The sequence below is a fragment of the Erpetoichthys calabaricus genome, chromosome 2, assembly GCF_900747795.2.
Source record: "Erpetoichthys calabaricus chromosome 2, fErpCal1.3, whole genome shotgun sequence".
Taxonomy (NCBI): Eukaryota; Metazoa; Chordata; class Cladistia; order Polypteriformes; family Polypteridae; genus Erpetoichthys; species Erpetoichthys calabaricus.
Window position 1 is genome coordinate 54,242,309 of NC_041395.2, and position 15,255 is coordinate 54,257,563.

Sequence of the window (15,255 nt, forward strand, 5' to 3'; positions counted from 1 at the left end):
AAGGGCGGTTATAAAAAGTGATGCGATAAAAGCCATCATGGAAAAATGGAACGAGTGCCAGGATTTTTTCAAAAAGAACCACCCTGACAAAGCTGTTAAGAACTGAGTGATAAACATGATGAACAACAATGTCATCTTGCATTTCCGAAAAATTTTAATGCGTAGGAAAAGGCAAGTCACATTAGACATACGGACTCTCCTTCAAAACTGTAACCTCCTCTCTCCTCAGTTCCTCCTCACTTCCTTCATGTCAGAAATCGACTCATGCAAGGTGAGTTTTCTTGGTGGTTTATGGTTAGTTTTTGTATTACGGATTTTTCAAATGTTCATTTTTCAGTTCGTAGCGTGAATTGTTGCAATGTTACTTTTCTTGGCTGTTTATTAAATTTCTGATTTTTCAAATGTTCATTTTTTTCCCCCGTGCTTAAAACTCATTAAAAAAAAGTTTTCACAGCGATCGGGTTATAAGGCAATCAGCGTGAACTCCTGCAGTGTTACTTTTTTGGTGGTTTGTGGTTGATTTTTAAATAAAGTTTGGATTTGTTCAAATGTTCCTTTATTTCACCTGTACTTAAAACTCTATTTTTAAAAAAAAAAAAAAAAAAACTGTTTACAGCGATCGGGTCATAAGGCTACAGTATAGCTCAAACTCTTGCAATGTTAATTTTCTCTGTTGTTCAAGGTTTTCTCAGTGTTATTCAATGTTTTTACATTTAGTTTACTATTACGCTCTACATTCTATGGTTTACTTAACTATATTTGTGCTTAAAAAAAAAAAAAAAAAAAACCAGTAATCCCTCCTCCATCGCGGGTTTGCGTTCCAGAGCCACCCGCGAAATAAGAAAATCCGCGAAGTAGAAACCATATGTTTATATGGTTATTTTTATATTGTCATGCTTGGGTCACAGATTTGCGCAGAAACACAGGAGGTTGTAGAGAGACAGGAACGTTATTCAAACACTGCAAACAAACATTTGTCTCTTTTTCAAAAGTTTAAGCTGTGCTCCATGACAAGACAGAAATGACAGTTCTGTCTCACAATTAAAAGAATGCAAACATATCTTCCTCTTCAAAGGAGTGTGTGTCAGGAGCACAGAATGTCACATAGATAGAGAAAACAATCTCTAGCAAACAAATCAATAGGGCTGTTTGGCTTTTAAGTATGCGAAGCACCGCGGCACAAAGCTGTTGAAGGCGGCAGCTCACACCCCCTCCGTCAGGAGCAGGGAGAGAGAGAGAGAGAGAGAGAGAGAGACGGACAGAGTTTGTTTTTCAGTCAAAAATCAATACGTGCCCTTCGAGCTTTTAAGTATGCGAAGTAGTGTGCAGCATGTCGTTTCAGGAAGCAGCTGCACAAAAGATAGCAACGTGAAGATAATCTTTCAGCATTTTTAGACGAGCGTCCGTATCGTCTAGGTGTGCGAACAGCCCCCCCTGCTCAATCCCCATACGTCAGGATCACAGATAGTCAGCGCAAGAGAGAGAGAAAAGTAAGCAATCTAGCTTCTCAGCCATCTGCCAATAGCGTCCCTTGTATGAAATCAACTGGGCAAACCAACTGAGGAAGCATGTACCAGAAATTAAAAGACCCATTGTCCACAGAAATCCGCGAACCAGCAAAAAATCCGCGATATATATTTAAATATGCTTACATATAAAATCCGCGATGGAGTGAAGCCGCGAGAGGCGAAGCGCGATATAGCGAGGGATCACTGTGTGTGGTGTGTGTGTGTGTGTGTATATATATATATATATATATATATATATATATATATATATATATATATATATATATATATGTATATATATATATATATATGTATATGTATATATGTATATGTATGTGTATATATATATATATATATATATATATATGTATATATGTGTATGTATGTGTATATATGTGTATGTATGTGTGTATATATATATATATATATATATATATATATATATATATATATATATATATATATATATTTACATACAGTTCGTATGGTCTGGAACGGATTAATTGTATTTACATACAATGCTATGGGGGAAATTGCTTAGGTTCACGACCAAATCGGTTTACGACCAGAGTTTTGGAACGGATTATGGCCGTGAACCGAGGTTCGACTGTATTTGGAAACTGCTGTCCAGAGGTGCCATCCCACCAACATAGAGTTTCTGTATAAATTCTGCCAAGAAAAATAAGGAAGAATCACTACTGAAAAATATATAAATCTGGTATATACCAACCCCAAAAGAATTAAGGCTGTTATTTCTGCAAAAGGGTTCTCAGCAAGGTATTAATGTGTAGGGCTTGAATATACTTGGAAATACTAACTTTTGAGTTCTGCAGAAAATCCTTTATTTCGACCTTTGGAAATTAATTGTTTACAGCTTAAGAGTTCACACTAAAAATATGGATAAATATGTACACATCTTTTGTCATGTAGAAAATTATGATGTCTTTCAAAAGGATTGAATAATTTTGCATGCCACTGTATCTGAGTGAGAAAACTGAAAATTGTATTCAAACACTACTTCTCCTTTTCATGTATAAGCTTAAATAGGTACTTTAATGTTGTATCGATGGTGCCTTCAGTATATAGTAATTTAATGTTAGTCTCTGTTGACTCATTTCAAATGATTGAAGTTCTATCTGAATTTCTTTTATTCCTTTGTATATTTAATGTGTGTTTAATGTTCTTGCTCTTTTTCTTTTGCTTGATTGTGTGATTTCAAAGTTGCTAGGACTTGATTTCAGAAGATGGTTTTCCTGCATATGTAATTCATTCATGAGATTCTGCTAGGTCAATTACAAAGAGTTTGATGTAGTATCGTTAGAAAAAGCAAACGGAGACTTTGTTCAGTTCAGTACTGTTTACAAAAATAACCCAGTATGAATATTCAAAATTAATTTTAGTTAAGTCCTTTGAAAGTTAAAACAATTTTGAGAATGTTGCATTATTCATTTGTTCCAATATTTATAAGTTAAAGCATTTAAATATTGCAAAAACTTTAGTCAAGCCAATTAAGTGTTCGTCATTCTGCTGGCTTTTTAATAATTTAATAAATTTGTGCAAACAAATTTTTTTTTTTTAATATATAACAGGCCGAAGAGAGACATGGAAATATTGAGGAACGTTTACGACAGATGGAGGCACAACTGGAAGAGAAAAACCAAGAACTGTTAAGGGTATAAGTTTGTTTGTTTAACTTATTTAATGACACACATTTTAAGATAAATATTCCTGTTGCTCTATGTTGTTTCCACAATTTTTAATGTATAAATGGTTTTACATAGAGCATGAGCAATATTTACCTTGTGCCATTCATAATTCTTCCAATTTTTTGACATTGTGTTCAGTGCTCAGTTCTATTTACATCCAACCCTCAGCAAAGATGACTCTTTCATGTTACATTACTGTGTGTGTTTATCCACAAGTGCTGATAATATACTAGCTGTTAAAGTCAGCACAACAGACAGAAAAATATTGTAGTTTGTACACATTGAGTCCCTTTGAAGTTTAGTTGAAATGTTCTGAGCCCTTGGATAAGATGGTGAAGGTATCCAGGCACGCAAAATGGTTAAGGGTCAGATTTACTCTCCATGCATGTCAGTGCTAAATATGCCTGCATAAAAACATTTTCAGCTTATTGGCACTATTTCCACTTCCCTTCACTTTACATGATTATTATGGCTTGAAATTTGGTGCTACATCATGGTTGTTGGTAGATGTTGCTGACAAAGAAGCTATCAACATCAGGAATATACTTAAGTATATCTGAAGTTCCTTGCTGTTCATGCTGTCCTCACACAAATAGCTACTGAGTCTCTTCCACATCCCATTGAGTCTCCACCATGACCACTGTGGTGCCTTTTATGCTCTGCACAACTACAGGAAATTGTTGTAATGAAAAGTTTCTATTTATGATTATGATTTTCTGTACTGTGAAGATGGAAGTTAAAGTGGATTAGGAGTGTTACATTTTAATATGAATTCATTATGCAACATTGTTATGTCAGATCTTATCTTATGAAATGGGCAGTTGACTGTTTTTCTTGAATGATGTGGTAAAGGAGGTTGGTGTTGAACTTGACCAGCTTAGTTGTGTTGTTTAAAAGGTAAATGTAGAAATATCTTAGTTTTCTGTCAATTGTTTAAGTCATTTGGGAAGAACATTTGTCAATTCAATTCTCATAGAATTATTTCAGCTGTGTGATGTTTGAATGATTTCTGCCTTATACATCCCTCTTCAAGTCACCAACCAACATTTCAATTAGATTTGAATCTATATTTTGATCCATTCACTTCTTAAAAAAAAAATGTGACTGCTGTGATGTTGGCCAAGTGATTAGAACTATGCTCCTGTTGCAAGATCCATTCATCTTAGAGCTTCAGGAGTTTTGCCATATACCTTTGCATTCAGAGCTAAACCCAAATAGAGGAACAGCATAGCTTTTCACAGTCTTTGGAGAGGAAATCAAGCACCTTTTAGTTAAAGTTGGGTGATTTGCATGGCCTGCTTATGGTACATTGCCAGTGATTGTGAATTATTTTCATGTTGCAAATAATCCATGATAACATGGTATAGCTGAATTTAAACTGTGCCTTAAAATAGTTGTTAAACCTGCAACCCCCCATTCGGATTCAACAGCCGTTACGTTAAATCAAAGGTTCTCAAGCTTTTTTGTCTTGTGAACGCTTTTTGAAATGAGCTTTTTCGTGACCCCAGCTGTTTAAAATATTGATTTTCACTTCCTATTCAGTACATTATTTAATGGCGAGTTACAGTATTAAAGAACATTTAACTTGCATCAAAACATCATGTGTTGGCATGGATAACCATGTAAAGTATGCTTAATGAGATGGTTGTGCCTGCATGCCACCCTGCAGCTTGTCACAGTCAAGAGGTACAATGCAATATTTATTTATATAGCACATTTTCATACAAATGATGTAGCTCAAAGTGCTTTACACGATGAAGAAAAGAGAAAAAAAAAAGACAAAATATAAAAAATAAAATTAGGAAATACTAATTAACATAGAATAGAAGTAAGGTCCAATGACCAGGGAGGACAGAAGAAACAAAAAAAACTCCAGCTAGCTGGAGAAAAAAAAATCTGCAGGGGTTCTGAGGCCACAAGATTGCCTAGCCCCTTCTAGCCCCCTGTAGGCCTCTCAATACAGTCGAAAGTGCATACCTCATGTGATCAGCCTGGACCTGTACTTTGATTTTAGGTGAACTAGAGCACTAAATCCATCTTTGCACAAAGGGAATCAGATGTTTTAAAGCATAGTGAAATTTCAGGGTAATCTGGTGTGGAACCAAAGCAGAATTCCTCCTCTGAGACACGAGAATGTATCACTTGCAGCATTCAATCACAATACGGCTCAATCATCTGTTCAGTGACACTGTCTGGAAGATCCAGAGCTTGGGTTGAAATGGGTCAGTCACCCAGTCAGTCTTTGACACATCCAATCCTTGAAAGTAAGTTGTGAAAGTGCTCCTCCAGACATAGTAGATGATCAATCATTATTTGAGTAGGGCACTGTTCAGCCAGGCTGTTGTCTGTCAAAAACTTGTACAGCTGTGGAAAAGAGGCATAATTTCCTGTGGAAAGATTCTGTATCCAGAATGCTAGTTTTCCCCTAAATCCATCAATACATTCGCTCATCTGCATAATATGTTTGTTTTGCCTCTGCATGCTTATGTTAAGTTCATTAAGTTTTTCAGATATGTCAGTTATATTGGATAGAAGGGACATTTTGTTCTGGTCACACAAAAACTGCACCTTCATAAACTTTTAAGATGGCAAAAATGTACTATGCCGTCTCATCCTCATAAAATGCATTGTTGTACACGTAATGAACAAAAGTCAAAAGGTGATTGGGCTTATCATCCGTGCTAACATCCATTTGTAAAATGTAGGTTGGGGAAGTTTTAAGTCGCTCCATTAGTGTGCTGTCTTGATTCTTTCTTTTCTATTGCCTAAATTCTTCGTTTCACTGTATTATTAAACAGGGGTATATTCTTTGGTTTTTGTGCTTCATGCTCACCACATACTGTTTTCACCATATTAGTTGCTGCTGGTAAAATCAATGTCTCAGAGATGCTATTTGGTTTCATAGCCTTGGCTATGTGATAGCTCACTTCAAATGATGCGCACAGAGATTTCTCACCTGTAGTCATTGCTCTTCTGAATTGCATCCGCTGACTGTTGAGCTCATTGTTTTCTTTCAAAATATTATTTTAGCTTTTCCATTTATTCTTTGTGTATAGTTTCAAAGTGCCTTTTAAGTTTATTTGGTTTCATACTCTCCATAGTCAGCTTGTTACTACACAAGAGGCATTTAGGCCTTTTCTTCTTCTTCTCAATAACACTAATAAATTCATATTAAATAAACGATTCATCATATTTTCGTAATTGTTTTAAAGACTGATGTTCAGGATTTGATCAGCCTACACTTGTGGGAAGGTAAAATAATAGTCCCTGATCCACATGATAGATGCACTCCTTTTGTTATTGTAGACTACCAAATTGAAATGATTAGTGATTTCCACATTTCCCCTGACACAAACCACAGTTCCTGCATTGTGTACAGTGCTTAGGAAGCAAATGTCTCTCTAGTCTTGTCTTTCTTCTTAATCAGTCATTTTGCCTTACACCTACTTGTAACACAATGAACCTTCAGGCATCCAAATTCACCAGGCATATCACAGCAGTTCAGTTATACGGTACTATATTAATCTGGTTTACTATCCTTGTTAAAGTTTTTTGACCAGTTCACATTGTCATCACTATCGCTTGATTCAACTATTGGTTCAGCTTCATTTTGTTCTGGCTTTCAGCTTCTCCTTTAAACATAGCATTATGTTTTTTGGTTGAAGGCTCTGACCCATTCATAAGTTATATAAGTTCCCCTGCCCATTGGAACCTGTTAGGAATGTACACACACAATTCACATGTAGGCAATGTCACATTACACAATTTTTGTAGTGCTTTTTTATTTGCCAACTTACGTAGTGTTAGTGTCCCTGGCCTAGTCATGGCCCACACCCATTACAACCATTTATGTAATCTTACATACACAGTGAACCTCCCCGACAAAATCTAACAGGTCTAATGTTCCATGTTTTATGTATCACAACAGGAAGGGGAAAAGGGTATAGATTGCAGCTGAGTTTGCCTTACGTATAAAGCCTTTGTATGGCTAGTGATACTTTTGTATATGAAATGGTCAGCACAGCTTCTCATTTCCAATCATCTAATTTGACTTAAACTGTAATTTTGATTCATATTATCGAACATACTCGGGAAACAAGATCAGCAGCTGTAGTCAAGTTTGACATCCCCTCCAACTGTAACATTGGCTTATGGCCCAACATTGCTAATACTGAAAGCAGAAGTGTTTTAATATGTAATTTTTTTTTTTTGGTAGTGTCAAAACTTCTTTTCATTCACATTGACTTTTTCATTCTGCCTGACATTGTGTCTCTGTCTCTCTGCTTTTATATTTATATACAGGTATGTATTTACAATTTTTTTTTTCTTTAAGGCTCGACAGAGAGAGAAAATGAATGAGGAACATAACAAGCGATTGTCCGAAACTGTTGATAAACTTCTGTCTGAATCAAATGAAAGATTACAGCTTCATCTAAAAGAAAGAATGGCAGCTTTAGAAGATAAGGTACTACCTATGTTGGTCTGTTTTGGTTGTTTATTTTTATATTTATTAAGGACATTTGAAATAAGAAAATATCTTAATTTTTAAGTATTTTTGTACCTCTGAAATTGTTACTTTCTCTAAAATTGATTTTAAGTGTTAGAGTTTTGTATTTTATACAAACAAAGCATTCACACACACACACATGTATGTACAGTATGTATGTACAGTGGTGTGAAAAACTATTTGCCCCCCTTCCTGATTTCTTATTCTTTTGCATGTTTGTCACACAAAATGTTTTCTGATCATCAAACACATTTAACCATTATTCAAATATAACACAAGTAAACACAAAATGCAGTTTTTTAAATGATGGTTTTTATTATTTAGGGGAGAAAAAAATCCAAACCTACATGGCCCTGTGTGAAAAAGTAATTGCCCCCTTGTTAAAAAATAACCTAACTGTGGTGTATCACACCTGAGTTCAATTTCCGTAGCCACCCCCCAGGCCTGATTACTGCCACACCTGTTTCAATCAAGAAATCACTTAAATAGGAGCTGCCTGACACAGAGAAGTAGACCAAAAGCACCTCAAAAGCTAGACATCGTGCCAAGATCCAAAGAAATTCAGGAACAAATGAGAACAGAAGTAACTGAGATCTATCAGTCTGGTAAAGGTTATAAAGCCATTTCTAAAGCTTTGGGACTCCAGCGAACCACAGTGAGAGCCATTATCCACAAATGGCAAAAACATGGAACAGTGGTGAACCTTCCCAGGAGTGGCCGGCCGACCAAAAATTACCCCAAGAGCGCAGAGACGACTCATCCGAGAGGTCACAAAAGACCCCAGGACAACGTCTAAAGAACTGCAGGCCTCACTTGCCTCAATTAAGGTCAGTGTTCACGACTCCACCATAAGAAAGAGACAGGGCAAAAACGGCCTGCATGGCAGATTTCCAAGACGCAAACCACTGTTAAGCAAAAAGAACATTAGGGCTCGTCTCAATTTTGCTAAGAAACATCTCAATGATTGCCAAGACTTTTGGGAAAATACCTTGTGGACTGATGAGACAAAAGTTGAACTTTTTGGAAGGCAAATGTCCCGTTACATCTGGCGTAAAAGGAACACAGCATTTCAGAAAAAGAACATCATACCAACAGTAAAATATGGTGGTGGTAGTGTGATGGTCTGGGGTTGTTTTGCTGCTTCAGGACCTGGAAGGCTTGCTGTGATAGATGGAACCATGAATTCTACTGTCTACCAAAAAATCCTGAAGGAGAATGTCCGGCCATCTGTTCGTCAACTCAAGCTGAAGCGATCTTGGGTGCTGCAACAGGACAATGACCCAAAACACACCAGCAAATCCACCTCTGAATGGCTGAAGAAAAACAAAATGAAGACTTTGGAGTGGCCTAGTCAAAGTCCTGACCTGAATCCAATTGAGATGCTATGGCATGACCTTAAAAAGGCGGTTCATGCTAGAAAACCCTCAAAGCTGAATTACAACAATTTTGCAAAGATGAGTGGGCCAAAATTCCTCCAGAGCGCTGTAAAAGACTCATTGCAAGTTATCGTAAACGCTTGATTGCAGTTATTGCTGCTAAGGGTGGCCCAACCAGTTATTAGGTTCAGGGGGCAATTACTTTTTCACACAGGGCCATGTAGGTTTGGATTTTTTTTTTTCTCCCTAAATAATAAAAACCACCATTTACAAACTGCATTTTGTGTTTACTTGTGTTATATTTGACTAATGGTTAAATGTGTTTGATGATCAGAAACATTTTGTGTGACAAACATGCAAAAGAATAAGAAATCAGGAAGGGGGCAAATAGTTTTTCACACCACTGTATGTATGTATGTATGTATACGTATATGTGTATATATACAGTATATATATATATATATATATATATATATGTATGCATATATACTGTGAGATACACCCGAACACCACCAGACAGACACCACTTTTTTTATAAAAGCACACGTTTATTTTTGCAATAAAGTCCCCACAACACAAAGTGCTCCTGCACCAATCGCCTTTAACATGGGCCTCTCGCAGTGTCCGTGGGCCGCCTTTCCTCTCCTCACGGGGAGCTTCATCCTGCCCCCTCTCCCGACTATAGCTCCCTGATGGGAGTGAGGTGGCGCCTTTTATTTCCACCTGGATGTGCTCCAGGTGCCTGATGACGTCCTTCCAGCAGCACTTCCTGGTGTGGCGGAAGTGCTGCCCTTGCACCCGGAAGCACTCCGGGCATCGCTTGAAGGATCTTCCTCCACCTTCCCAGGTGTGGCAGAAGTGCATGTTTCCTGGGCTCCATGACATTTGGGGCGCCCCCTGGCGGTGGCCACGGGCCCCAATGGGCTTGAGCCTCCTTGCTCCTTCCCCGTGGTCCACTCAACATCCAGGGCGGTTGCCCCCTCGTGGCCCGGGGGATGTATAAACCATCTCCTGATCCTTCCAGGCATCCCGGCTGGGTCTGCCCCCCAGCCTCCTGCCACAATACATACATACATACACACATACATACATACATACACACATACATACATACACACATACAGTACATACTATATGTATACAGCCATATGAAAAAGTTTGGGAACCCCTCTCAGCCTGCATAATAATTTACTTTCAACAAAAAAGATAACAGTGGTATGTCTTTCATTTCCTAGGAACATCTGAGTACAGGGGTGTTTTCTGAACAAAGCTTTTTAGTGAAGCAGTATTTAGTTGTATGAAATTAAACCAAATGTGAAAAACTGGCTGTTTAAAAATTTGGGTCCCCTTGTAATTTTGCTGATTTGAATGCATGTACCTGCTCAATACTGATTACTTGCAACACCAAATTGGTTGGATTAGCTCATTAAGCCTTGAACTTCATAGACCGGTGTGTCCAATCATGATGAATTCAACCCAGTATCAACAAATTCTTCAGGATAATGTTCAAGCATCAGTCACAAAGTTGAAGTTAAACAGGGGTTGGATATTCCAACAAGACAATGACGCAAAACACAGTTCAAAATCTACAAAGGCATTCATGCAGAGGGAGAAGTACAATGTTCTGGAATGGCCGTCACAGTCCTCTGACTTGAATATCATCAAAAATCTATGGGATTATTTGAAGCAGGCGTTCCATGCTCGGCAGCCATCAAATTTTAACTGAACTGGAGAGATTTTGTATGGAAGAATAGTCAAAAATACCTCCATCCAGAATCCAGAGACACATCAAAGGCTATAGGAGGTGTCTAGAGGCTGTTATATTTTCAAAAGGAGGCTCAACTAAGTATTGATGTAATATCTCTGTTGGGGTGCCCACATTTATGCACCTGTCTAATTTTGTTATGATGCATATTGCATATTTTCTGTTAATCCAATAAACTTAATGTCACTGCTGAAATACTACTGTTTCCATAAAGCATGTCATATATTAAAAGGAAGTTGCTACTTTGAAAACTCAGCCAATGATAAACAAAAGAATTAAGAGGGGTTCCCAAACTTTTTCATATTACTGTTTGTGTATATATGTATACATACACAGTATATACTGACACACACACTGAATATAGTCACGGCATCTAAAACATTTTGAAACCCCCAACTCCTCCTATTCAGCTTTGTTCCCCTCTCCATCACCTCAATGTACCAGATCTTTCCTGTTATTTCTGCCACCTTAGCGTCTACCCACAGAGAGACCATTGTGCCTGAGTCCTCTCCCTACTGTGCCACCTTTGTCATGTCCTTCGGCGCTTACCACTAACAATTTATTGGCTGCCATCAGCTTCTATATGCGGGTCCTCCAAGCCACTAAATGGCATTATACAGTTTAAGTGGCAAACGTGTGCTAACACCTGTCAAGCTTCCAAGTAAGAACTAAAATGACTCAATAAATTAGTTCTAAAATCCTTTCCCTCACACCCTGTGATGTACCCTTCCACATCATTTGCTTTTGTTTCTTCCTCATAGCATTTCAGCATATTAAAGAAACATGATCTCTCTTGTCTGAATCCTTGCTGACTGTTTACCAATACCATTTCTGGACATTTGGGGCTCCTTAATTGTTTCCATCATTTTACCTGTGATCCATGTTAAGATTACTGGTCTATAGTTACTTTGATCAGCCTGATCACTGTACTCATGGTACATGGGACAGCAGCGGATGGTGCAAAATACACATGGAACAAAAGTGCACATAGTAGAAATGTGTGCAGGTAATAGGCTGCTCTTACTGTGGAGAAAAATGTAGCTATTTTGTGGACACTTGAAAAACTGATGAACCCTTTGCCTATTAAAACATTAGCTTTATGTTTTGAGGCTTGTGATGACAATCCTGTTGCTTTTAGAGAATTTAATACCTTTGAACATTAAACACATTAGTATTGATTAAACCTTACACTAAGAATATTAGGTATGTAAAAAGGAAACGGGAATTGTGTTTTATGATCGTATATAATGTTTTAAAGCAACTGTCTTTGTGTGTAACAAATGAACCTACCCCTTTAAGAATATTACTTTATTAATCCCAAGGGGAAATTCACATTCTCCAGCAGCAGCATACTGATACAATAAACAATATTAAATTAAAGATTGATAATAATGCAGGTAAAAAAAACAGACAATAACTTTGTATAATGTTAAATGTTAACGTTTACCTCATAGTTTGGGGGAGGAACGATCTCCTCAATCTGTCAGTGGAGCTGAACAGTGACAGCAGTCTGTCGCTGAAGCTGCTCTTCTGTCTGGAGATGATCCTGTTCAGTGGATGCAGTGGATTCTCCATAATTGACAAGAGCCTGCTCAGCGCCCGTCGCTCTGCCACAGATGTTAAACTGTCCAGCTCCATGCCAACAACAGAGCCTGCCTTCCTCACCAGTTTGTCCAGGCGTGAGGCGTCTTTCTTCTTAATGCTGCCTCCCCAGCACACCACCACATAGAAGAGGGCAGTTGCCACAACCGTCTGATAGAACATCTGCAGCATCTTATTGCAGATGTTGAAGGACGCCAGCCTTCTAAGGAAGTATAACCGGCTCTGTCCTTTCTTGCACAGAGCATCAGTATTGGCGGTCCAGTCTAATTTATCATCCAGCTGCACTCCCAGATATTTATAGGTCTGCACCATCTGCACACAGTCATCTCTGATGATCACGGGGTCCATGAGGGGTCTGGGCCTCCTAAAATCCATCACCAGTTCCTTGGTTTTGCTGGTGTTCAGGTGTAGGTGGTTTGAGTCGCACCATTTAACAAAGTCCTTGATTAGGTCCCTATACTCCTCCTCCTGCCCACTCCTGATGCAGCCCACGATAGCAGTGTCTTGCACGTGGCAGGACTCCGAGTTGTATTGGAAGTCCGATGTATATAGTTACAGTTGGTGGGCGGGGGTCTCTGTTAGTTGCTTTTGCGAGCGGGCACATGACCAGGCAGTGTGTATGCTTCGAGAGCGAAGGTGGACGCGACAGCACCATCTAAGAAGAATCATATTTGTCGTGGATGTGAATCGCTGTATGCAGCGTGTAAAACAGTTTGCGAGGGGTATTCCATGGTCTTAGCAGTGTCTGAACTTCGATGTGAATCGATGTATGCAGCGTGTAAAACACTGTATTGTATGTTGCCCTCTCCAGAGTTACATCTTTTCATTCACCTACAGTCGTATCCTCAAAACCAACCCCATTTGGACAACTGTGTCTTTCAGGAAGTGTTCACCCATCGATACAAAATTATGCGGCGTATGCTACTCCGTGGGTTGGCTAGTCTATTTAGTTTTACTTAGGCTATTAGTACAAGCAAATCTTTGGGGAAAAAAAACACCTTGTTAGGTACAAAGCAGAGGAGAAGAACTAACGTTTTAAATTTTGAATTGAGGAGCTGCCAGCTTCCACTTACAATATGTAATTTGATTCAGCCTGAACAATGACAATAAGCATCTACTGATTATTATAGATTGACTGTTTGTCTTAAGGTAGAGGCCTCTGAAAGACAGGCCAGAGACTGCTGTGTAGATTAAAAAGTCTTTTACTATATGTATTGTAGGAACACTCCTCAGTTGCTCCTAAACCTAAAATAAATGCCAAGGAGGCCAATATTGTTGCTTTATTAACAACAATGTATGCAGTGGAGTGGGCAAAATAAAGAGCAATCGAGTACTAAATAAACAAAGCTGTAACTACCTCATTAATCCTAACATTATAGGACTTGCACATTGTCTGCCTGGTGGAGTGTTTTATGCACCCACGAATAGTGCTTGTAATAGTTACCTCTCTTGCCAGGAATAACCCCTTCACTTACAGAAGGGTATAACTTCATTGTGCACTGTGAAAGGCACTATATATGTTTTCAATTATTTATTGAAAGGAGGTCTGTTAATATTATTTAGATATGTCTGCATTGTAAGAAATTGAAAGTGTATTGTACATTAGAGGCATATAGCCCTTTTATAATATGATGAAATTGGGAAATGAGACATAAGTGTGTCAGGTGGAGTCTGTTCATAAAGAAAATCTATTTCATTTCTGCTAATTTTTTTTTTAAACATTAGGAAACAATGCTACAAATAAGTGTGTACCTAAAGGATTACATACACATCCAGTACTGTATTTATATGCTGCCTTTAAAGATTTTAGAAATAAAATTTTCATTTAAAGGTTTAACATTTCATATTACATGGTTCACAGCGATACACCACATGTCAATATGTAGCACTGGCGTTAATTTTCTCGATTTATACATACTGATATACATGGAAGGAAAGGGGGTGGGGATGGGGTTACGGCAGTTCTTGTGCAATGCTAGAAAAAAGTGTGAGGGGGGGGAATTAAATGAAAAAAAAAAAGTTTCTGTAAGAAGATTGCATGAAAGTCATATCACATAAGTACTAAGTAAGTTATTTTTAGTGGCATTAAAACCAAAATAAGTCTCTAGTACCTCTGTATTTAACATCGCTGACTGCTCTAATATAATGATAATGACAAAATTCTACAAAATAGACGTGTAATGATTATCCCTACTCATGATTCCAGTTTGCAGTATCTTATATAATATATGCAAAGTACACAACATAACTATCCAACTAATGCACGCTGTCTGTATTTAAGCGAGATAGCAGCCACAGAGTTCTTTTTTTAGTGTGCCAGGAGCAAAGGTGCAGGTAGAGCAGTGTTTTCCAACCATTTTTCTGTGGTGGCACACTTTTTGTAACCCAAAAAAATATCAAGGCACACCATGATTCTACCAACCACAGAAGCATTAAATCTTTACATGTGCTAAGCTGTCTGAACAGACAGGACATGGGGAGGCAAAATAAGCAGCTCTGAGATTGCAGGTCATAGACACAGCACTCAGTTAGCACTTTGGATGCATTTCCTAGCTGCTTTGTCCCTTTTCCCACTCATATAGGTAGTCCTCTCTCTACCTCACCCGAGGTCAGAGGCAGCTCGTATACCCAATATCCCACAGCTCTGCGAGAGTCACTGGCGAACATGCACCCGGGCAGACGGATCCCTGACATGTCTCCAGGCTGCTAAAGTGCAAAGTGTTGTGACCACAAAACTGCAATCACATAGCTGTCTTCCTCAGATGAGTCTTAACCACCTAAGGAGTGTGTC

The 15,255-nt window shown here is 38.3% G+C and overlaps 1 protein-coding gene across 16 annotated transcripts in view; it reads left to right on the plus strand.

Annotated features, from left to right (window-relative positions):
• The window catches only part of LOC114645898 (liprin-alpha-1-like), a 177,950-nt gene that overhangs the window by 103,495 nt on the left and 59,200 nt on the right, over positions 1–15,255 (plus strand). For all 16 annotated transcript variants that reach the window (XM_028793808.2, XM_028793809.2, XM_051922100.1 and 13 more), the window contains exons 10-11: positions 3,098–3,181; positions 7,548–7,679. In XM_028793808.2, coding sequence (XP_028649641.2) covers positions 3,098–3,181; positions 7,548–7,679 — 216 coding nt within the window. The remainder of the gene's footprint in view (positions 1–3,097; positions 3,182–7,547; positions 7,680–15,255) is intronic.